This window comes from Xiphophorus hellerii, chromosome 2, assembly GCF_003331165.1.
Source record: "Xiphophorus hellerii strain 12219 chromosome 2, Xiphophorus_hellerii-4.1, whole genome shotgun sequence".
Taxonomy (NCBI): Eukaryota; Metazoa; Chordata; class Actinopteri; order Cyprinodontiformes; family Poeciliidae; genus Xiphophorus; species Xiphophorus hellerii.
Window position 1 is genome coordinate 10,326,831 of NC_045673.1, and position 24,751 is coordinate 10,351,581.

The window sequence follows — 24,751 nt, forward strand, 5'->3', positions numbered from 1 at the left end:
TTTAAAAGCAACCTATAAACATTTCCATCCATTATTACTTCGTAAACAGTGAACTGTTGTCTGACATCATCGTTCTTCTTCTGTGCATGTGGGTCACTTTGGGGTTGTAAACCGATTACACAGAAGTCTGACTGTGGTCACATTTAATTAGTAGTATGAACGACCAAGCAAAAAAAAAAAAGAGAACTGATTCTTTTAAAATATATATATAAATCTGAAATGAGCATTAAGGCCTTCTCTGCAAATGTAATTTGTTTTTGTTTGTTTTTGGGGATTGTCATTGTTTTATGCATTAATGCTTCAGCAACAGTGTTGTTCAAAGCTGCCTTGTGTTCATCTTTTCCTCTTTCCTTTTTTTTTTTCTTTTTTACATTTCTTGCTTCTCGGCAAGAGAATGAATTATGAGCAACATGCCTGAGCACAACTGAAAAGAATGAGTTTTAAAAATTCTAGTACGAGTACCTTAAATACAAAATGGTTTGTTCACAGAAAATACAAAGATAAAAGGAAGTGATGACACAGCTAATTATGTGTATTACATACTTCACAAAAGGGAGTTAAGATTGATTTGAGAGAAATATATTTACAAAATAGTTGATCAAGCAAGATCAAGGACAATGCTTCATCTTTTTATTTCGCAGTTTCTACTCAACGTCTCTTGTATTGAAAACTTATGTCCTGCAGGAAGCTCACTAAAAGCATATTTTGCTAGAGGACATTTACTTTCCCATTAAATTTACTCGGACCGCAGAAAGCAGAAGTAGTTTTAACTATGAGCAGTAGCTATACCACAGACAATAATGTTGATGTGAGAGATAAGCCTCCTGCTGGTAGAGGGGAAAGGTAAACATCCAGGGAGATTAGATGACTGACATGTGCAGTTCAAACAGTGATTCAAGTGGTAAAAAGAAAAGAAACAAAAAAAAGTCCAGCCACGGTGTCGAAGAAACGGCCATCTAAATTTCAAAAGTTATTCAACCTATTTGCTATCATCCAGAATTTAATTATTGTTTGATTTTAGTTCAACTTTAACCTGTTGAAAGTACACGGCAGTGTAGCAGCACTGTTGCAAACTGAAGAGAGCGTGCTCATTGGGAGCTGAGCCCGATGTTATCTGCAGCACTGCAGCTGTCAGTGCTTGCTGGCCCACTCCCGAAGTATGAGATCTGGGTGTGGTTTTCTCGTCAACTTGCTGTGACCGTACCGGGAAAGAGAAACGCAGAGCCAAAAAGGCTACAGTCAAACTAGTTTAGATCACGTGACTTCACAGTCAAGAGTTCAGCTGTTGATTTTATAGCAAAAAAAAACAACATCTGCTCTATAAATAAGTTCAAGCTACACCAAACATCAGAGTGTTTGCTGGAGTTTTCTTGCAGAGAGGAAGCATCAAAAGAGACAAATGGTTCAATTTTCATATTGTGCTTTTCACAGCAGAGCGTCACAAAGGTCACATTATTCATTTTAGCCAGGTGGCTCTGCAGAGTGAGTCACATAGTGATCAGAGGACATCCTCCTTCTTGGAGAGGACAGCATGCTTACGCACATGGAGCCAGGGGAGGAGAGACTGCACATAAAAACTAATAAAATTGACAGAGGCCAGTGCAACTGTCTGGCGAGTGAGTCATTCCACCTGTGTAATTGCAAGTGCCTATTGTAATGAAAAGCAGAAGTGCTAGTGTTTCACTGTGTCATGTTACATGGGATGATAAGAAGAGAGATTAGTTTGCAAGAAGGAGGAAGAGAGAACATTTATTACATCTGGCATGAAGCTAATCAAAGTACACTTTTCCATTTTTTCAGAGAAAAAAAAAACATAATCATAATTTCCCTCATTGTAGTGGTGAATTACAAACACATAGCCCATAATAATGAGACACATCAGTTAAAACCAAGCAGATCTGGCAGTCAGAAGTAGAGATACACTAAGAAACAACCTGGAGTCTTAATCAACCCTGGACCTGTGAGCAGGTGGTCACAAACAGAAAAACTCTGAGAGAGTTATTTTATTTTCATACCACACAAAGAAGCTAGATTAGATTTTGAAGCCTGTACTGAAGTGGCAATAGGAAAGCTATTGTTGAACAAAAGAGGTAAAAATTTACCACATGCCATGTGGGACAAAACCAATTTGTGGAACAAGAGGCTTTGGTCTGAGGAGGCATTCATAAATGCCCTCAATAGAGCTGTTTAACAGAGCAGAACCAGCAACAGAGCAGAGATATTCTTTCTAGATCTCTAAAGCTATTTGAGGACATACTTTCAAAAGATTCAGGACCTGGATCTACAAAGACACAACTGAGGGTTCAATACAACTGTATGTCACACTGATCAGATTTCTGTTCCATACAAACAGACTTTTATTCTGCTTCATAAATTTGCACTAAGTTGTCCTCCCTCTGTTGCATAAAATATTGGTAAAATACGTGGATTGTTGTGATTGTAAATGTAAAAATGTTCAAGTGATATAAATATGTTTGGAGATTCTCCTAAGCTTCTTAAATGGGGGCAACATGGTAAACTCACTGAATGTTCACCTATTTATCCAGAAAAACATTAGTGCCTCCTACAATTCATTCTGATGAACACTTTTTGTTGCAACAATCAAGTTAATGCTCCCACCATCTCTAGGGGTGTGTGCATCCTTGATAGTGCTGCCAGCAGAACAGTAGACTGTGTGAGCGACAGATCCTACAGGCTGCAGTGATGAATCATACTGTCTGACCAGCTTTGCACTCCCTGATGTGCTCTTAACAGCTCTGTTTGCAGCAGAGGATTGACAGAGTTCAATCAGTGCATATGCCAGAGAACAGAAAGAGGCTAATGAGATTTCCCCCATTGTCTCCCTGTCTGTCACATTATTGTACAGGCATGCTGAGGTCACTCAATCCGCATTCAAACATGACATATGTTGCTGCTTGTATTTTATTTTATTATTGTTTTTGCATCTCTTATAATCAAATATTTAATGAACTGTTTAGCCTCTCTACAAGTAGTAAGAGCAACAAAGACTAAAAGAGATCTAAATAAAAGATTTGGCTCGACTCATATCAGAGAAACTGACAATATTTTTTAACTAAAACACTTCATATTCCTTGAACCGAGAAAAAACAGTTTAGGGTAACGCACATCAGTTAAATGAATCATATTGGAAAAGCAGACACGAAGCTCTGATTCTCTACCTTGTGGTTCAAATAAGGGTTGACCGCACAGCACACAACCCTAATCAGTGGCATCAAAACAATCATTAACCAGCCTCCTGCTGCCTCCTGCTCCACACACGACATGGAAAGAGATTCTTTTCTCACAGGCTGTGTTCTTTGCAGAGTGCTCGCTATACAAACACTGGCTAATGTGCAGCACCTTAAACAGGTAAAAAACAAAACAAAACAAAAAAAAAAAACAGTTTTATACAAGAGGAAAAAAAAAACAAGCTCTCACTACAAAATGTTTGAATGTTAGATTTTTTTATGGATTTGTTTTTTGATGACAATGGTCTATATTTTCTCCTTAGCTATAAAACTAGATGTGGGTCATAAATCTAGCAATGAATTCTGCCCCTTTTCTCGCTTTTACTGCCACATGACATTATTCAGCAAACAAATGGGAGTTAAAGCAGCTTTTCTGCTGATGAATGTTCTGTCTGTAGAAAAATTCTGGGAAATATTTTATTTTATGGGTTTCTCAAGCTATAATGATCACAGTTTGCTTCCCTGAAAAGCATATTTGGATCAACATTGTGTGCTTTAATCTATTAATTCACAATTGGCTCTAATGACAGTTGATGATATTGCCTTTTTAATAAAATTGTATCACAGCCTTGACTAAATATTACTGTCAATTATCCCTGTGTAAGCACTGACAACTAAATAAATCATCAGATTTGATCGTTAGATGGTTTTATGAAGTGTTTATGCGGTGTGACATAAAATATGATATAATTACTGATTTGCATTTTGTTAGATATGAACAGCATAACTCGCTTTTGTCTGTTCAGTTTATCTTGAGCAAACAATTGAACTGTAAAGAACAGGTTTTAGGCAGCAGTTACTATGTGGTTTCTCCGTTTATACTGGCTCTTCACTGGTGAAAAGGTTATAAACCCAAGCTATTGGCTGTAATATGAGTAGGGTTACCCCATAGGTTAGGAGGTTACAGACACACCACGGATAGGTTGCTCCTGAATTGTGTTCAGACAAAGCCATCTGCTCCTGTTTATGGTCCATTAACCCCGATAACTCAGGATGCACAGACTGCCCCCACAGCAACAGGTTCAAGAGGCTAAAGATGGCATTTTGATGTCATTATTGTCAAAGTAAAGATAAGAGCCTAAATCCTGTTGAACCTGTTCTGAGTATGTTTTCTAATTTCCAAGATTACAATAAACAAAATCAACTGGAAAATCCTTACCTTCCCAGAAGTCCATAGGCATACTGGGAATCAGCCACCAGTAATGTGATCTCCCCCTTCTGCATGGACATGACACACTCCTCTAGAGCCTACAGGTGTCAAGAAACACATTACTTAGAACACGTCTGTGGCTTGTTTCACATCCAGCTAATTGCATAGTTAAACAAAAACACATGTACGTTGATTTGTCGCGTATTTCAGTTAACTGACAGATTTTAACATTATCTTTTCCTTTTCAGATTTCAAAGCTAAATGAGTGAGCTTGTAGAAGTGTAACTCCTCAACTGTCACCTGGAAAATGCCTACATGGAATCCAATGGAACCATGAAGGGACCACCGTCCTCATGAAAGTTAAAAGGTTTTAACCCAGACCTTTTGTGATCCAGACAATTAGAGCTGCTGTCACAGATGAACAAGTGGGAGGTCTTGAGTTGCTATAAATTTTAGAGATGGAAACAGTCGGTTCATCTAAATAGAAGCAATGCAGTAGCTGTGGAAGCTGTTTATGGCATCATTGTCCCTCTTTCTCACTGACTTGGTAGAAAAGTTCACATTCAACCGATTGTCTGTGTCATGAGAGTCTTCCATTGTTATTCTGTGGGTGAGAATCTTCAAAGTTTGTGAAGCCCTGGTCCAGACTATCTTCTATTTGGCAAGAAGACAATGTACCATTATGAGCAAGTAATTACCCTAAAACTTCAGTGAGAAAATCACTTCTACCTCTGAATATTTTGTAAAAGCTTTAGTGGGGGTTTGTACGCCATCTCAAAACGTCACAAAGTGTTTTGTTTCCCTATTTTCAAGTTCTACATGAGTATATAACAATATTTATATTTATATTCCCTTCTAAAAAGTTTGACAATCTCAAAAGGAGTTAGTCCAAACAGAGTCCATTTCCTGCCTCGAAAATGGTTACATGCTGTTTCTTCATCTTCTTTTAACAGCTTAATCCATGCATGCACCTTGTAGATATTTACTCAGGTAAGGGAACAGATGAAGACATGGTTACATGTTTTTTAGGACTATAAACATGCCAGTAAAGCAGCAGAGAAGTGCCTTTGGTTTTTTAAATCCCTTTTGTATTTTACATTTTAAGTCTGAACATTGTCAACATATTTGCTGTAGATTTGACTTGAACCTTTTAAATGCATTTATTAAAAATAGGACAATATATCAGAAAATTTGACATCTTCATATTGTTGAAATTTGAAATCCTCAACGTCTGACCCAAATGTTTCAGGAGATTAAAAAAGCCCCCATCTTTCTAAAGTCGAAGGATCTAGTTAAAGTCGCACCACCCTTTTGATTCTTTTCACTGCATATTTTTTTACTGAAACATAAAAAAATGTTAAGGTTGACTAATAGATTTGATTTCGACAAAAAAAAATTCCAAGCGACCAAAATTTGAGTCATAAGGATTCATGCCCAACAGCAACATATTTTAAAATGTATTGGAACAGTGTTTAGAAAACAGCTCACACTTTAATTACCTGTCAGTCTGAATAACCCTTTTGTTATTTCCAGATTTAAAGAATTACAAACATCCCTCATCCTATATCAATAAGCCTGTGCTGTGAGACCATGACTATGCAGTTTTTTTTTACTTTTTTGAGGTAACACACACACACAATAGAATCTTTCAAGAAAAGCACTGGAGTATCACCTGTATTACATCTCCCTCTCCGATAACAAAGACAAGTTTGCAGTCCTTCTCCACCACAGTCCGGTCCTCAAGAACACCCTGCATCTTCACAGTGACCTCTTGACCCCAGGTGGAGCGTGGGACCTGTTTGTCTCCTGATTCCAGAATTTTCTTCCTCAACAGCCGGTCCTCTGCATAAAAGCAGAGTAAAGTACAAATCTAATCAAACCTGGATTTATAAGAAACTACCCACAAGGACTTCCAGTTATTGCAGTTGGTTTAACAGTTCGATATTTAAAATACTTTCCAATATTAGGAGTTTAGATGATTCATTTCATGTGTTCGTACCTGTGATGTTCTCCCAGTCCTCTGCCATGAAGAGCTCCTCAAACTGAGCACATGTCCATTCCTCCACAGCGTATTCTGGAAAGAGAATCTCTGCAGAGCTGTCCCTCTCCACAACATCCTCTTCTGTCGAGGGGTCTTGAAACCGGACCATCTTCCAGCTGTTTGTTTTCTTCAGTTTTTTCTCTACCTTGCATTCTGCTTGTTCTCTCTCTTGCTCGCAGTTGGATACGCTTTTTATCTCTGTGTCTTTACTCTCTACTGCATGGTTCTCGATTTCAGATGGTTCTTTCCCACAGAGTTCTTCACCTTGTTCTGGAGGCCCACAAGGCAGTTTGTTCAGAGGATCGCAGTCTGCAGGTTCAGAAATGCGTTCCGCTACCTCAGGCTCTGTGGGATCCAACACACCATCCCTCCGCTCTTCACAACATGGCTCTGTCTCCATTTCACTGAGCGATGGAGACCATCTGCATTAGTCCCAAGAAGAGATGATCCTATTTGCTCAGCCGATAACCCACTGAGGTGTAGGGTTGTAGCACCTATTCTTTGTTTAGACAAAAAAATATATCTCCATAAAAACATTTAGGAATCCATGTTGTGTTTTGGATAATCCACCTCAGAATGCATTCCTACTTTACCCAGTCACATATGATGTTTTTAAAGCTTTGTCCCACCTGCAAAATCTGCAATTCCGCCTCCCTTTGACCTCTCCTCAACAGCTTCCATCCATCTTAGTCAACTTAATTCATCAATGTGGTGGCTACAAAAAAATATATCAATGTAAAGAACCTGCACAGCGCAACGAAGGACTCACAGCCAGCAGGCTGTGCAGTGGTAATCTACAGGATTAGAAGGAGAAAAAACCTAATCTGACAGAACGCCTGTAAGCTTCTTAATGACTCCTACTGTCGTTCTGCTCAACACATGTGTAATATTGTGACAATTTAGTGATGTTTACTAATATTTTTGACGAAAGAAGCACCCAATTTGGTTACATTGAGTTATATTAGAAAGTATTTAATCTCAAAATTCAAATGAAGACAACCAGCAGCCAGCAGAAAGTAAGGAGTACACCAGATTATTGATTACGTAAAAAGTGCCATGTTCAAACTTTTGAGAATCAATGCAATTTTTTGCCTAACATATAAACATGATCTCACAGAAAGAACAGTTCTTTTTTTCTTAGGAACACAATGATTATCAAAGCTGTGAGCAAATATTTAACAAAGCCGAACCTTTTAAGATGTTTTGGGGTTTAGCTTTTTAAACAGTGACATAATTCAAAAGACATTAGAGCTGAAAACTCAAGTTTACATACAGTGAAAATTATATATTATTTTTCATGGCAGCACAGTGCAGTTGTAAGTCTATCACAAGTAGCATTAAAGTATTTATTTTTGTGCGGTTTGTTTTTCTAATGGGTAAAAAATTGTTATTTCCCTATATCAAAGTGAAATAATCAGCACACTGTCAGTATGGAATATTACAATCTCAAAGCACTATGAGGGTGTAATACTTGTCAGGCTACAGCATTTCAGGAGCAGTGCATTGAAATTCTACCTGACAATAAATATTTTAGCCACTTGGACGTCTGTAATGACATTAAGTGATTCAGATATTAGCACCTAAAATCAGAAGCCTAAAAGAGGGAGAGGAGGATGGTGCAAAGAAATAAGGAGTAATAAGAAAACAGTTGATAATCATTACCAACGTATTACTGTATTAGAATTTCCCCATTCTGAGACATCAGATGGATTTCTATTTCTACTTGACAAACACTATGATGCTTAATAAAACAAATGTGGCAACAATGGTGAATGAAATGTTTTTGACATTGCTTTCAAACACAGGTTTGTTGATCGCTGCAACACCAATACATTTCATAAATAAACACTGCCTCTCTGACTCATTCTTTAATCCACATCAAAGGATGTTATCTGTCAGGATTAAATTAATCCAAATTCCATTTCTGGCATTTAATTTCTCTGACAGGCAGATGTTTTGCATGTCTCAATATTGTTTTTTTTTGTTTTGTTTTGTTTTTGAAGGTTTGTATTCAAAACCTTAAAGGATTATTTTTCACAAAAAAAAAAAAAATTTTTCCTACACTTTTGTTGTTTATTCTTGTTTTTATGTGTCCACACAGAAGTATTGAATGAGTCTGTTCAGTATTTGTATTTTTCAGCATCCTTTATTAACATTTCATGGTTGCTATAGCTATCTCATCTTATATAAAATTATTTTTTTAAAGATTACTTCAAACTACAATGAAGATAAAATGGGCTAATTTTAATATGATGTCTGGGCATGCATTGTTTCTATCTAGTTACTGTCGGTATGAGATTGTCTGGCAAAATAACATTCAGATATTATTTAGAGGTAAGATTAGTGTTTTAACTTTAACTTTGCATTTGAGGCTCTTATTTTGAACTAGAAAACGGAGTAGTTGTTGAGTAAGAATTTAAGAAACCTTTATCATTTTAACCATACGTCTAACATTTTAGCCACTTAGCAACTAACAGTTAAAGTAAGATTTAGCTTTGTAGCTTTCCATTGACACAAAATGAATATTTTAGTTTTTAATCTGTCTGTATTGAAAATTATGGTATCCAGTTCAAAATTTAAAGTACTTAACGTGAACAGAATAATAATAAAAAATAAAACCAGGTTTTTTTTTTTGAAAAAACACTAAGCGATAGATTAAACCTTTGCTTTAGTGGTAAAAACACAAAACAGAAGACTTTTGAATTAGGACCACAAAGCTTTCCCAGGCCCATGAAGAAGACAAACTGAGGTTGAATATTTTTCACTGATTAGATCCTTTAAAAAAATTAAATAAAAAACAAGTTTGTGATCTTTTTCAGTTCGTTAAAAAAAAACTTCTAGTTTTTCAAAGAAAATTGTATCCAAATTGTTTTCTCACTTCCATTTGATCCCAACATGTATTGTTCTGTCTGTTGAGTAAGTTGGACCTTTACAGCCTTTCTTAAATGTTTTATGTGAGCCTACATGTTGCATTTTGCAACATACTAAGCAGCATTGTTGACAGTTGCAGTAAGATAACATGTTACATAGCTAGAACTAATAGCATGATGTCGATAAAATAAACCTTTTACAATAATAGAAAAGTTATGAATAAAAATGAGTGAACAGCATAAACATCCTGAGTAAAATGACATTTGTTTTGTGAGTCATGTTTACAAATGCATTTACTTCCTGGTATAACCTTTGTATGCGTGTGTGTGTGTCTGTATAAGTAGTGAGAAAATTCAAAGTGTATTTACCTAAATCCAAAGGAGCGAGACTTGGATCTGACCCATGGGCCAAAATACATCAAAGAAAAAAAAAAACAGACTTCAAGCAACCGGAGTGGCAATGGTGGCCAAAAATACTGACCAGAGAACCGAAAGTAAAAAAAAAAAAAAACGAAAATAAAAGAAGCTTTGCACACATATTTACTTTAACATTTCAAGAATGCGTGTGCGCTGGCACTTGGGGGTGTGAGCGTACGTGTGTTAGCTCCGCCCCCACGCCTTCTTCTCCGTGACGTTCCGGGCAGAATGTCACCAATGGGCTTCAGTTGTAGCAATGGCAGCGCTGAGACAGGAGCATCGGTATGGGCTCTCCTGTGGAAAAATTAACAAAAACAACCCGAGTCAAAGTCTTTACCACGTCAAACTCACTGACACGGCCATCCGGACCCTGGAAGCCTTCCAGAACCTGAAGGTAAGCAAGAACACCGGCTTTAACTTTAAAGCTGCTGTGGCTTTTGTTATTCATGTAGGAACATTTTCTGTTTTCTTTATCGTCTCTCTCCCAACTCCGGGAACTGCTTTGGAAAACATTCGCTTGGTTTATTTGCCGCACGGAGCACAAATAACATATATTTTTAAAAACCCATACAAGTTCAAATAGCTCTTTGTTTTGAGTACGGATTGTCTAAATTTCAGACCAAAAGGGGCTGGCGGCTGATAAAAGCAGGCTGATTTAAACGTATTCTCGCCCACTCAGAGAAAAGGCAGAGCTGAATTTATTAGGATCTAAACATGCAATTCTTAATATTTTTAATTTATTCTCCCATATTCCTTAATTCGAACTGACTTAAGCAAACATAATATAAATTGGGCTAGATTTTTATGCGGAGTTTTCTCTCTCTCTCTCTTTTTTTTATAGTCTCCCTAAAAACAAACTTTTCTTTTTTCCTCTGACTATTAAAAGCAGATATTTTTGCTCGGTTTATGTAGGCTACACCGCAGCTGGCGTTGAATGTTCAGACGACGTCCGCTGAACGTCCGCCGCCGATGTTTTCCGGACGACAAAACGAAACACCATTAAACCATTAAACTTTCAGTTGAATGCACGCCGGAAGTCCGCCGACAACTTTCAGCGGACATTCGCAGTAGATGAAAATAAAATGCTACATATTGTTCTTTTAGGTCTGTGGAAATTCTAACATAGCAGCGATTTCATTGGAATGCAAGGTTTTCATGTGGAAAAGTTGTCTTCCATTTCCTAGGGATATTAATCCAATGTTGTCACAAATTGGAAAGTCGATGACAGCCTTAAAACACTTGGCAAAGAATGTATTCATTTTACGGAATCTTAAAATGTATTTAGGTAGAAGGATGAACGCATATGTTTTCATTTCTTTATTTTTTTAAGGCAAACTGCTTGGCTTCGCTCGTTGCAATAAATGTAATATTCGATCGGAACGCTGTTTTATTGCCTTTAACCAGAGTGAAGTTGGCCCATTAGATTAGTCAGAGATCATTTAGTCTATCCAAAATGCTCTCTCCCCACAGCAGTGTTTGAAAAGACAGAGCTACAGTTGTGACTGCAGGAGGAGGCTCATTTAGTTGAGGGTTTTTTTTTTTTTATTTCTTTTCCGCTGTCAAAACAAATGAGTCTGTTTTTGTGTGCGCCACATTTCCGAGTCGCATACAGCTTCTAAACCTGGACCCCGACCTTGGTGGTTGAGCTGGATAGTAAACAGCTGGGTTCGGTGGCACTGGCTCTGAAAGTTGTTGTGTATTGTTGATGCCCGCCCATCTCCGGAGCTCATTGGTCCGTGAAGCGGAGGAAACTCCGGAGCTCTCCCACAGCCTGACAGCTTCCTCCAAGCCACAGCAGGCAAACGGAGAGGGGAGGGGACAGCAAGTTTTCCAAGCCGTAGACCACCCCAGAAAATACCGGTTGAGGACAACCCCTGTGAGGGTGGAAGGTTTCTGTCCTGCAGAAACCCGAACCTGACAGCTGCTACTACTTCACCGATGCTTACAATCAAGGGTGAAAAGGAACAGGCGAATGAAACCTCAAAGAAATGTGTTTTTTTTTTTGTTTTTTTTTCCGAATGGAACGTCACATTTACTGAAAACAGGTCTAATAAAAATATATAAATAAAACACTAAAATGCAGCATTTGACAGTCACAAAGTTAAACGGGGCCGGTTTGCATCTTTACATTTGTACCCATGTATTAAATAATGTATTATATATGTAATTATATTATTTTCTGAAAACGTTATACCCCTTTTAATTCCTGTATAGATGGCTCTTGCGAAAAATGATACAAAGACCCAATAATAATTGAGCAACCTCCGATTTTATTTACTTGAGTCACATAACAGTGACTCCAGATAATATTCAAAGAGTATTGTCGATAGATTGTTAAAAATGACTTTAAATCCTCATTTATCTAAGCTGCTGTAAACTCTCCCTGGCGAGTTCAATTTGGCACAGGATCAGTATAATCAGTCCTGTGAAGGATGACTCCCTTCTGTTACCCAAGCTGAGAATAGCCACAGGAAGAAAATGATAAAGAGGTGAAACAACCAGCACCCTTTCAAAGCCAAGGCTGCCATCTTCATATATTTTTATACGAATGAAACCACTTGTTTTTTTTTATTTTTATTTTATTGAGATTGAACTTTTTATTACCGGCTGCATATTTGCTGATATACTTAGTCACATAAAATCGTTTCACATTATTTTTTTGTTTGTAAATTATTTTCTATCAATTTCTCATAAACTTTAAGACAGCTTCTAAAAAGTACTAACTTTACATTGCAGCTTTCTGCTGCCAACAAGGCCTGTTTTATAAAGTAAATAGAAGCTGAATGTCTATTGACATAAGGCCACAACAAACTTCACAAGTTTTTGCAAAGTTTGACAAACAAGAACTAACACATATCAATCGCATATTTCATTTATAAGAATAATGGAGATGTGGTGTTGATACTTTATTTATTTTTTATCACCCCTGCAAGGGGTCTTTTTGTGGGCTCTAGTGTCCCTTTTTCAAAGTAGGCTGACAGGAAAGGGGAAAGAGAGGGGGGGAGACATGCGGTAAACGTTGTCGGGTCTGGGAGTCGAACCTGCGACTCCCAGGTTGCCTCTGAATGTGGATCGCGCTAACCCGTCCGCCACCACGGCACGCCCCGTTGATACTTTATTAATGTTGTTAATGGTTGATAGCTACTACATACATCAAATACAATGCGCTGTGAGAAATATAGAAATGCATGTGGAATCAAGTAAGTATCATGTATTATGGTGCTCTAAAAGGTTTGATTAACATTATACATAATGTAATCTTCACTCTGAAGATTTTTTTTGTTCAGATTAGGGATGGGCAAGAAGAACAAAATATTTACTGAAAACAGGATTAAGAAATGACTATTTTGTTACAAATTGATCACTGCATACAGTTGGACCCTCACATGAACTCACTGTTTTAAAAATTATTTAGACTTTTATAAAATCTGTTTTTATAAAAATGTGCTTTCATCACAACAGTTAGCGTTCAATCGTATTTACTGTCATTTTCTCTAAATACAGAGAACTTTGCAGTTCATTGTTAAAAGTAGGACTCAAATAAAAACAGAATAAAAAATACAAAAAAAAAAGCAACAAAAAAAACGCAAAAAAAAATTGTTCAAACAGTGAACATATTTATCTGATCCATGTTGTCAATTTTTGTGGTTTGCAGACACTGTTACTTTCAACAAATAATATGATCACTGTCCATCTCTAGTTCAGATTCAGTTTTCAAGGGTACAAAAGTGCATTCGTTTCACCCTTCTCAACTATAATCTTATTAAAACCATATAATAAAAGAGGAGTTGGCCTGGCCCAGACAAGTCATAGTGGAAATTTGTCAGAACAGATCAAACATGAGTTGTTACATTCATCTGGTGGCTGGGATAAATCTAGGGTACTTGCTTTGTCTTTTGGTTTTAAAAGTATATTTAACTACATTTTTATTTTATACCTAATGACCATTGGAATTGCGTGTTTAAAAACAACAGAAAAAATATTCAAAAACACATAAATCACAAACAAATGTGACATGAAGAAAATCTTCTGGTGGCAGTAGAATAATTAATTACACCCACTTCTCTTCAAATAAGAGCCAGAAACTCTTAAGCTTTACACTTACTGTGGAACGGTGGTTATAGCAACAAACACTGAGGCATGCAGAATGGCTACATATTTTTACCTATAATATTTGATCAACTTTGTAGATTTGAGATGAACATGATTTGCAATTTAAATTGGATGTTTTATTCCCTTCTTTACAGGCTTCACTATCAAACCAGCCAGTAATTTGCTTCAAGGGAAGCCAGGGGGTAAGATGTTTTCCATATTTTCTGTAATGTTTCAGAAACTGAGAATATTTTTTTTTCCTGTTGAGCACATTTATGAAGGTTTCTCTTTGCCATCTTGTTAGATTATTTAATATCGAATTATCACTTCCATAGGTTCATAAGAAAGTCTGTTGAAAGGTTGGTGAATGATGGAGGTGCCATTATTGTTGTGCCAGAATGATAATTGGTCGCTGTTAATCCAGCTCACCTCACAGCCTAGGGATAAAGGTGTGATTCATTTCCTCAATAATACTTTGTTGCGTCAAGTATCCTTCATTAGACATGTCTAAACAGACACCTGGTGGATAGTCTTTGAGAGAGAAAAAAATCCTTTGGTAAAGAAAGTAGGAGGACCTTTCTTTGAAGCGCCTGAAAAGAAAGTTGCCTACGTCCAACTAGATTAGCAGGGTTAGACTCTCCCCACCTCTGCTCGTTAGGCTTGTACATTTTAATAGCACAATCGGCTCTGTCTGTCATGGGCCTTTCTAATCACTACAAGACCTGATTCCACTGACTAAAGTGACTTTGCTCTGTACACAAATACTGGCCCTGTGCACTCACACGGGGCCCTAAAAGTCCAAAGACAGGGTATGCTATCACCCCCTGCCTGCCAGGTTACTGGGTCAGGCGCGCAACTGGGGAGGCTTTGTTCTGGAGAGGGTTATGGGGTCTGGGGATTTGGCAAACCTTAGGGAGTCCCCAAGTCTCCATGCTTGTTGTTGGCACGAAGACATGAAAGACCTGAAAAACTCTAATGGTACGCAAGCAGTGGGATTTTTTTAAATTGGGAAAAAAAACACACCATGCTTGTTGAAGTGCAGTGAGATATCTGTGAAAACACCTGCTGATTATCCTGCTTGTGAGAGTGTGAAGCAGTGTCAAGTGACTGCAACTGAAGTTTCCTTTAATCACTGAAAAAGAATTGGTGATTATATCTTGGCTGGCACATTACATATTCAAATTGCTCTGCAGAATTTAAGCATGGGCTCCCTCCCCCTCCTGACAATATTCCCAGGGCCGGACGATTGGCCATTAATGAATGAGATGCAGCCATTGCTCGTGTGGGGGGAGCCCAGATTAAGCTGTTACTGGGGGGAGGACGCTTGTGAATTTGGCAGTCTGGCATGAAACACACCAAGATAATATCCAGTGTCTATCTATATTGGAAGGTTACAGGATTAAAGATGTAATACTTCCTGTGGTGTGTGTTTGTTGGCTGAATCTTTTACAACAGCTCACCCCTTCCCCCAGAACTCGCATAAGGTTCAATAGGTCATTTGTCCACTGACAACCGCCAACTGTTGAGCTTTATCGCAAAAACCACAATTGCTACTTTTTGATCCTTGCCCTCGCTGGCTTATGTCAAATTTCCTGTAAAGGGGGCACTTGTGTGGCCACAGAAGCCATAAGAATTCCTCAAATCACAGTCCTGGCGTCACTCCAGGGTTTAGTGGTGCCAGGGGCCAGGGCAACTATCAAGAAATAGCAAAATGAGGTTTTTCGGCAGCTTTTCTCTGTCTCTGCGGCATTTAGCCCTACTACTGGAAATAGTCCTGCCAGGCTTGTAATCATGCAACGTAAGGCATAGTATATGAGACCTTTGAATTTGACATTCAGGCTGAATATGTAACTTTGAAATAACAGCAGAATACCACTTTTCATATTGACATATATTATTGTACATGGTAAAAGGAAAATTACATAACTTCAAAAATGATACAAACTGTGAGCCCATATTCTGATCAATAAACAGGATATGGGCCAGAGATACACAGCAAAATCTGCTTTGAATTCACAGAGGGATTATGAAATGCATTGAGAACTGGTTTGAGTTCTCATGGCCTGGAATTTCACGTCTTTGTGCTTATTTTTTTTAGGGCTTTGGGAGAACTGCGTCTGTGGTTAAAGATTTTCATTTTGTTGCAAAAAGATAGAAAAGATATAAAACAATACAGTTGAATGCCTGTTAATGGAAAAGTATTTCCCCCCTTAGTGGTTTTGTAAATCTGGCAAACAAGCAAAAGCAAAAAAAATCTATATATTTAAGAAGTCAAATACTTTTTCACAACCCTGCATGTGAACATTATTTTCAATCAGTCTTCATTTTTTTGATTGACTCATTCTGTTCTGTTGAACTTAGTTAACACTGTGCACAATACACTAGACAGCAATTTGAGATTTTATACTGTAGCATCAGGAAAACAGTTTGTGGGTATATTTTGTTGCTAGTAAACATGAACATTAAAGTAGAGATGTGTATGTTTTGCTCTGTCAGGTGTTACGACAGTTTAATTTCACTCTCGCCTGATAAATGTTGAATTACAGTAGCCAGGGTAGTTGTTCTGGTTTATAGCCCTGTCTCTTTTTATGTGCACAGCTGTCACATAAAGGCAGCCTGTGTGAGGATGAGGGGAATGTGGAGGTCCTCTTAAAGATATTCTCATGACGACTGTGTGTGAAGGCAGAGCTTCCCCTGGGCTCCTTTCCGCAGGCCCTGTTGATTATTGTGCCGTTTCACCCCGTGTCTTGGCTGAATCCTTGGGAGACATCAGGGCTTCTATCTCACACTTGGCTGCTCTGACTCTCTACCCCCACTTCGCCTCGTGCTCGACCAAAAATAAGCTTTTGCTCTGTGTGAGTGTGTACGTGTGCATGCACACATCACTTTTTTTTTTTCTGGACACTAATTAGAATAACAATAACTGGAATGCGGTTTGATGGTCGTTCTCTCCCAGTAGCACAGCAGTGAGAGGGAGAGCTGTCCCACGTGTTTCTGAAAGGGCACACGCCTTTCTATTGAGCCAGATGTGTTAAGCAAGGCAAATTGTCTGCATTTTTTCTTTGCCTAAGGCTCTCTGGAGTTTTTCTTTTATTTTGGTTTTTTGATCACACAGTATATTTTAGGATCAAGTTTTATTGGAGTCCTGCTGCTAAAGAGGACTTTTCGAGAGAATAGGGGTGGTGCTAATGTTTTCTTACTCTACATAGACGAATAAAAAATATATTTTTTAGCAGATCTTAAAACTAAATTAATGCAATGAATGTTTTGTAGTACATTACATAGGACAAGTTGTCCTAACCTTTTTTTTTTTACTTAGCCACAGTGCAGGAACAGATGGATAATGATGCTACATCTTTTATTCACCAGCTAATTGAACAACTTAAAAAATATATCTAATTTTCTGCTTTGTGACATTATCAGTCGCAAAGACGTTTTTACCACTTTTAAGAACTATACAGTGGACTCAGCAATGGCCACACTTAAAGCCCCCCCCCTCCCCCCCCACCCACACACTCTTGTAGGATTTCCGTTGTTCTTCAGGCCAATTTCTGTCCAGTTTCAACTGTCTGACATATGGCCCCACATTTAAAGTCAAGGTCCTGTGGCACCAGAACAAGGCCTAAATTGTCAACACTCCATGACCGCACTTGACATTTAGTAAAATGTCCTTGTATGTTGACATGCTGCATTTAGTTTAGCTAAGCGTAGGGTTGTGTATGCAGTTAAGCATCTTGATTTCATTCACGTGTCCAAAACTTTTGTGGTTTGTTTGGAGAAAATGCTACTTGTTACCTTTGCCTGACACGTCATACTTTTAAGTCTCTTTAGCTGGTCTGTCATGAAGGATCTGAACTCGCTCTAAACTCGCTTCCTTTGTTTCTTTGAAAGAGTGGTGATTGTTTAAAACAATAGTCTTTCTTGACTCATCTTTATGGCTTGGGACAATACAGTGCAAAGCAATAACATGCAGATCTGACATGAATATTGTGGTCAAATGGATAACTAAATCATCAGAAAAGAAACATGGAAAGGAAAAGTGGGTTAAACAGTGAAACAGGTGGTAGCACTCTATAACAGCAAAGCCCCAGCAAGGGAAACCAATCTCTGTGAAATTAGGTCTAATTAATTTCTGAATCAATTCACACATTCATCCATTTGTACTAAATAACTCGGAATATTTCTGTTAGTAAAGATGCATATTTCAAAAAGACTTGCATCTCACAATTTAATTACAATTTATTCAGCTGAAGACTAATCTTGGTTTTATGTTTAGGATAGTTGAATCTGAAAAAAAACAACCGAAATAGCTATAAGCTCAGTAGGTATTGATTAGAGTTACATAATCACATTTCCATCCAGTAGGCTTTGTGTAGTTTTTACACTAAGCAAAATCTTTTACACCACCTTTGGTGTTCAGTCTTAATCATTCAATGATGATTTTATGAAACTACTAAATAATAACTAAAAACATATTAATAATTATATCAATAGATATATTATTTCTGATAAAACTGCTGGCACTTAAGTGCTATCACATCCTTGCCTTCCTTGATGTGCAAGGCACCTTTGAGGAGGGATGGCACTGTCAAGTGCAGAGAGACTGGAAGCATTTGTTGAGGTTGACAGATTAGGCCCAGCTTTTTAGAAAAAAGACTGATTCTGCTTGGCATAACATGCAGTACCTTGGGGGTTACTCGACAGTTGCCCATCCCCATATTGTTGCACTAATTCGCATCAGTCCCAGCCACCCCCCTCTGCCTCTTTTTCCTGTATCTACCAACCCCCCTCAGTGAGGAGACCCTCAAACATCACTACAGCATCATTCGGTGCTCACTAAAAACAGGCTGTAAGGGGTTTGAAATGTGTTTGTTTTTAGCTGTGTTGCTGGCAAGTTTTAAACCTTAAAACTTGTTACTAATTTATTTTTAAATTTATTTTTAAATTAGTAACAAGTAAATTACTCTATCATGACTGAAAGTGCCACTAAAGGTAGCAAAATATGTTCCCCTGGTGGTAAAAAGCAAACTTGCCCATTGAATGATGGATGGTAGCATCCATCATTTTAGTAATAATAGTAATGCCAAAATCAAGTCACTCCTCTTCACTGAGCTGCACATTCCTAGAGGAGGAACTATTTAGAGCCATCCCTCATGCACTGGCTCCACTTAGTGACTGAGACCACCCCCCATCTTTTCCATGCACATGCCCAAGTCCCCAATCCACCCCAATCCCTCCTTTTACCACCAAGCAAGACACAGCCACACGTCCCTGCCGTTCATGAATAATCCAGGCTGCCCGACAGGCCATTGCACTCAGCTTTGTGGGGGGAAAGCTAGAACAAAAGACTGGCAGCTCACAGAACAGCTTTGGCTGAGTAGGCTCAGATGAAAAGACAATAGTAACTACTGTCAGTACAGGCAGGGGCAGGAGGAAAAGACTTCAGAGAAAATCACATATCGAGGCGGCAGTTCGCATCTCATCTCAGCTCTGCCAAATACCAGAAGTTTCATTCTTGCCTTCATCTGCAAAGCAAAGAGAGACAGTGATAAACTCTAATTTTTGACCTTTCCCTGCAGATACTTAGGCTTTATTTTAACAAAGCAAAGGGCAGGCCAAGTCTTACTGTTATGTATGTTATATTTTCCTCAAGACAAACAGTCTGACCTGCTCCTAAAGTCACAGAACTTTTACAACAACAACAAAATACTGGCCCTTGTCCTTGTTCAATTGCTGAGCCCCCCTGCCAGTTTTCTGTTCCAGTCCAGTTCACACTTTATAACAGCTTGAAAGTATTTGACATCTCCAAACACACAGGGCCTGGATTAGCAGATGTGCTTGGACTGGAGCCACAGAGGCAGTTATTGTATTAAGCTATGCTCTGTTTGGGAGAAGTGGGGGGTGCACTGAAAGCGGGTCGTCATCTGGTAGCGCTAACTGTAACTGTCCAACAGCTACCCATAATTCTTCCCCTTATAATGAGGGGATTTACTGTGCATGAGTCTCACTGTGACTAATAATGACCTGATGAATTTTATTGAACTGACACAAGTTAGTAGAATTCTCTGATTAGAATAAAATGGACTTAAGCTTCCTTCAGAGTAAAGATGATCAGACTTATTGTCTCAGGGATCGTAATTGGAAACTTGTAAAGCATAGGTAAAATAATTAATTTGATTTCTTTCTAAGGTAGTTAGGGATGTAACACTTACGATACACCAGAGACCTGCGGTCAGGGGAGGCAAGTGAGGCAGAGCCTCACCTGTCATAATGGAAAAATATAATAATAAAATAATTTATATTGCTATTTTCACCCTGTGGTTTGTACTGTAAAGTATTTATTTTTTATTTAGCTTAACCAATTTTGATTATTTTTCATTCAAAATTGCAGAATTTTTGCGTTTTCCCATTCAAATGCTTGGGAGCACAGCTGGTGAGGCAGCAGCGAGCTGAGCCTCACCAGAGATTGCACAACCTCTTGCTAGCTGAACTGGCTGCCATTCTATAGGAGCATGTTCCTCCTGTCTGTACGTCGCCAGTAAAATGGCTAAAAAACATTTAATGTATAAACTGATTTTCCATAATTTAGCTTATGTATATAATGTACCATGTTTTTTGTCACCAACTGTGTGTGTAACGTGTTTTGTGTGCTGAGGAGCGATCATAAACGGCAGAGAACAGATTCGAAGTGAGGCAGGCAGTTATCTTGCCTCATGGCAGGGGGCGCTCATGATCCCAGACATTGTGACTCCACAACTGTAGAGTAAGAGACAGTAACAACGACCTAGCCAAACAGTAAAGTCAAGTGCAGCAATATATTTATAGTTTTCTTCTCCTGCCACAGCAATCACTTATTGATAATCGCAAAATAAACATCAAGCATAAAGCCATACTACTGCAACAGACTGAATGTTCTGCTCTTTGTGTGGGAAATATTTGAGTGTTTTTTTAGGGGCGTTGTTGTCTGTTGCTATGGCAACGAGTCTGCTTGGTTTTGAGTTGTACTTCAATTGTTTTTCCCTTTGCTGTGGAGTATAGCACAAAATTAATAGTACCTAAATTTCAAAGTTTCATTGAGTTAATGAAATTATTCTACCACGGCAGCGCGGCTATGGATGGCATGTAAAAGAATTGTTTTTTTGCCCTCCAGCGTTGTCCGCAAGCACAACATTTTCTGATGTAAACAATAACATGCAGGTGGTCTGCACTTGTATATCTGATTATGATTAAGTTAGTGCCTCACCAGCTTCACACCTCACCGCACGTCACTGCGATACACAATATCTGCTTTATTAGACAGGAGATTAAAAGTACTTTCTAAAACAACAAGGAAAGTAATGGAAATGGAAAATAGTTGAACAAAGCTGCAAGCTGTTCTCCAAAAACTGGAGGTTTTCAGTAAAACTCCATCTAATGTGGCCCTAACACAAAACAAGCAGGCTTGAAATAATATTTAGTTTTGCTACAAATGGAGTAGAGGTTTCACAGATCACAAACTATGTTTAAAAGACTATTTCGTCAGTGTAAAAGTATCCAGTCCAAGTCTTACCAGTCTAAATATTTAGATTTTTGAAGTGATGGTCATTGGACTGAATTTATGTGGCACTTGTCTAGAAGAACAGATGACTCAAAGCATTTTATTCTAAAGCCACATTCATCCAATCACACTTACAAACACTGGGTGAATTCATACACCAATGCGCAGATTGGTGGGCAACTCGGAGTTAAGTGTCTTGCCCAGGAGCTTGTCAATGTTTGGCAAGAGCAAACTGGAACCGAACCAAAGTTTTGGATTGCAAGTTGACTACCACTTACAGCTGCCTCAAAGATAAATGAAGCAGCAAATCATATGTCCACTTCAGTGTTCTGACTGAGGGCCAAAAGAAGTTTGAAATATTTTCTTATTGTGCTGTCACCCAGTCATGTTGACAGCAAATGGAAAAGACTGAGAGACTTCCTCTGGGTGAGAAAGTTTGTGAACAGACACAGCTGGAACGTCACTGCAGTGTAGTTACATTTCAAAAAACAGATTTTTAAAAGAGCAGAAGAAGATCTAAAGGTTTTCAAAACATAACTTTTACAAACATTGCTACACTTTAACACCAGCAACTAAACCAATAAATGTGATATTTTGCAAGAGCTCTTTGCACTGACAACTTTCAAATGAGGAAATCTGATGTCTTTATTTATAAAATCTAAAGCAAAAGAATATATTGGTAATCATTGCAGTTTTAGGGTACCAGATTGTCTTGCTTTTAATGTGAATGCAGTACAGCACCCAACAGCTTGAATAAAACCCAATGTGTTGACAATGTACTAAAAGAATCGCATGCAGTTATGTAGAACTGTGTAACCAGAGCTCCTTTCCATGGCATGTAAGCACACGTTTCCCTAGTTCTTGACCTGGGAGTGTTAGAGTTCCATTTCTCTTTCAGCTTTTAGCAGCAACTTATTAGCTGCATGTGAAGCTTTGTTAACTTGATAAAAATGTTGTGTGTGCTTTGTTTTTGACCAGTTTTTTATGCTCTTATTTATTCATTGATGACTGGATGTGGCTTTTCCACAGAGTCTGACTGACACCGGCCTCTGTGCTGACATTTAGGCCTTTGCCATAAGCTAGATGTTTGACCTCACCCCTGCATGTGACCTGGACACTATGAGGCTTGCCCTGCTGAAAAACTAAAACACAACACACAAACACACTGACAGCCTTGGGGGAATCTGGCCAAAGTTCCACATGGAAATGCCCATGACTGTGTCTTTATGCAAATCTTCACCTTCTTCTTGACTCACAGGCAAACAAGCATGTTTTCATCAAACATAATCAATAGTCAGCGTTAATGGATGGGTGGGGAGATACCTTGGCTTTGATGATGAGTATATTCCACTGAGATCATCAGTTGTAATTTTTGAGGTTGGTGATACCACAGCAGTTCTTGCAGAGTTCACTTTACTTGTCAAAAGTATACTATACTGCAGAGCATTATAATCATAGATATGTCATTAGATATAATGACAATCAAAGAAAGCAACTTAAATTATGATACCAATATAACTTCTAGAAAAATTGTTTTCTGTTAACTTTAAGACATAAATGTATCTCCTCTTATAGACCATTTTGTTGTCTTGTAAGAATCAATTCTATTGATTACCCTTCACACTTCCCCACAGCTTCTTTAATTACGGTAATATCTAGTGGAATCTATCAAAGGACCATTCAAGTTTCACTAAAAGGGTCAAAATTTACTTTGAATAGTGAGACTTCTTTTTGTTGCCGTCTTTCTTTGAAGAAACCATTATTTTGTGCAACAAAGATTAGGCATGGTCAGTATAGGATTCTTAAAATATAGACTAATGCCGTATGATGACTATATGAACTTTGAATAGAAATAAGGTTTTGCTCCTCAGTGGCATAAAATATAAACATAAACAAAAAATAATTGGATATTATCCCTTTTATTTGAAAAAGAGAAGCAGTAGTTATTCCTTGATGTTGCTGAAGTAATGAAACATTGATTATTATGTATTATCTGTTAGATTTATTGTTATTTTTATTGTAATATAAACAGAGACAAGAGAGAACACAGTACATCACATTTGTGAATATGTGAAGGGACTTTCACTAAAATAAAATGTGCATATAAAACCAATACCACAAAACTGAACTTATCTCAACACCATCAGTTATTAATGAAATCATATTACTCATCACAAGATGCAAAGTAAATCAGGAGGAATAGTGATAAGTGATTGCAACCAAACCTTTTATCTAATCAGTAAGTATTTGGAAAACTTTTGGTTTCCAATGGCAATGAAAGAAATGACAGGAGAAAATCTAAACAAACTGTTTAGATTTTCTTTTAGACGTGGTATTCTGTGGTGCCATCAGCAATCAGTCCCTTACTTGCAATAGACAGATGACTCCAGTTTGTTGACTAAGATAGAAGTCCTCAAGGGAAAGTTGAACTAAGTTTCATTAGGAATCTTTGGTGTCTTAAAACAACTCTAGCAATTAAATTAAATTCAAAAGAGATAGACCTGTAGTAGTATATAGGGGAGTAGAAATACACTTTGCTATGTTTGTTCCAAACATGGCCAAGTTTTTATTATTATTATTATTTTAAGACATTGTACTAAGCTATCTGGCTACAATCCAATAGATCAAGCAATTACTCCATGACTTATGGTTCATAGGAACAGAGGCTTCTCTGACTTGCCTCACTGTGGATTCATAGCACTTTCGGGATGTGCTTGTGATCCCGTGATTAGCCGGAACGGCTCTACTTGTGGGCGTCTGGAACTGCTGGGAACTAATGGGTTAAATGACATATGGTTATGAAGCTTGGGAAGGAAGCTGTGAATAAAGTGGGGGTGACCTCTGAACAGTCTGACCCAAGTGACATTGATTAGAATTAGAATGTGAAGTGTGTACGGTGGCAAGGATCGGGGTGACAGGCAGATCTAATGCATGGCTGCAAGGGAACTCGTACTGCTGCCATCAACTGAAAGAGGGGACATGGTGGCTTTATTACAATGCTAAACATTTCATCTTATCAGAGACCTTTTGTTCAGATTAAATCTTGCATTTATCAAATAAAAAAAGAAGCGATGCACTGTTGAACCTGTGTTATTAGGAAACTCTTTATTTGTGGCTCTTTACGTGAAAAATCCAGGAGGCTTGAATTCCCTGTTGTCCCTGCTCATATTTTTTGCTTGTTTTGGCCGATCGTTCCTAGTTAGTGCATTGTGTTTAACCGCATCCTGTTAACAGCCAGACATAAATGGGTCAAAATTAATGGTCAGCTGTGTCTCAAGTGTCCTCGGCCTGGCGGGCCGCTTTGCGTGTTGTATTGACTCGGGTGGACTTGTGCACATGAGGGGAAGCTAGAGGCGGATGGGGGTAGGGTGAATGGCATGCTTTGGGTTTTAGACG

General features: G+C 38.1%; 2 protein-coding genes across 6 annotated transcripts in view; one reads left to right on the top strand and one right to left on the bottom strand.

Annotated features, from left to right (window-relative positions):
- Nucleotides 1–9,850, bottom strand: part of fkbp16 (FKBP prolyl isomerase 16) — a 30,289-nt gene extending 20,439 nt beyond the window's left edge. The window contains exons 1-4 of one of the 4 annotated variants that reach the window (XM_032583297.1): nucleotides 9,679–9,850; nucleotides 6,398–6,938; nucleotides 6,071–6,240; nucleotides 4,408–4,496 (exon numbers count right to left, since the gene is read on the bottom strand). In XM_032583297.1, coding sequence (XP_032439188.1) covers nucleotides 4,408–4,496; nucleotides 6,071–6,240; nucleotides 6,398–6,839 — 701 coding nt within the window. In that variant the 5' untranslated portion in view covers nucleotides 6,840–6,938; nucleotides 9,679–9,850. Of the gene's footprint in view, nucleotides 1–4,407; nucleotides 4,497–6,070; nucleotides 6,241–6,397 lie in introns of all 4 variants that reach the window. The other 3 variants (XM_032583277.1, XM_032583287.1, XM_032583308.1) reach the window with 3 other exon arrangements.
- Nucleotides 9,851–9,952: 102 nt separating this feature from the next.
- LOC116732788 (RNA polymerase II elongation factor ELL) overlaps nucleotides 9,953–24,751 on the top strand; it is a 30,871-nt gene continuing 16,072 nt past the window's right edge. Inside the window, exons 1-2 of one of the 2 annotated variants that reach the window (XM_032583266.1) lie at nucleotides 9,954–10,120; nucleotides 13,974–14,021. In XM_032583266.1, the coding sequence (XP_032439157.1) occupies nucleotides 9,983–10,120; nucleotides 13,974–14,021 (186 nt within the window). In that variant the 5' untranslated portion in view covers nucleotides 9,954–9,982. Of the gene's footprint in view, nucleotides 10,121–13,973; nucleotides 14,022–24,751 lie in introns of both variants that reach the window. The other variant, XM_032583271.1, reaches the window with a different exon arrangement.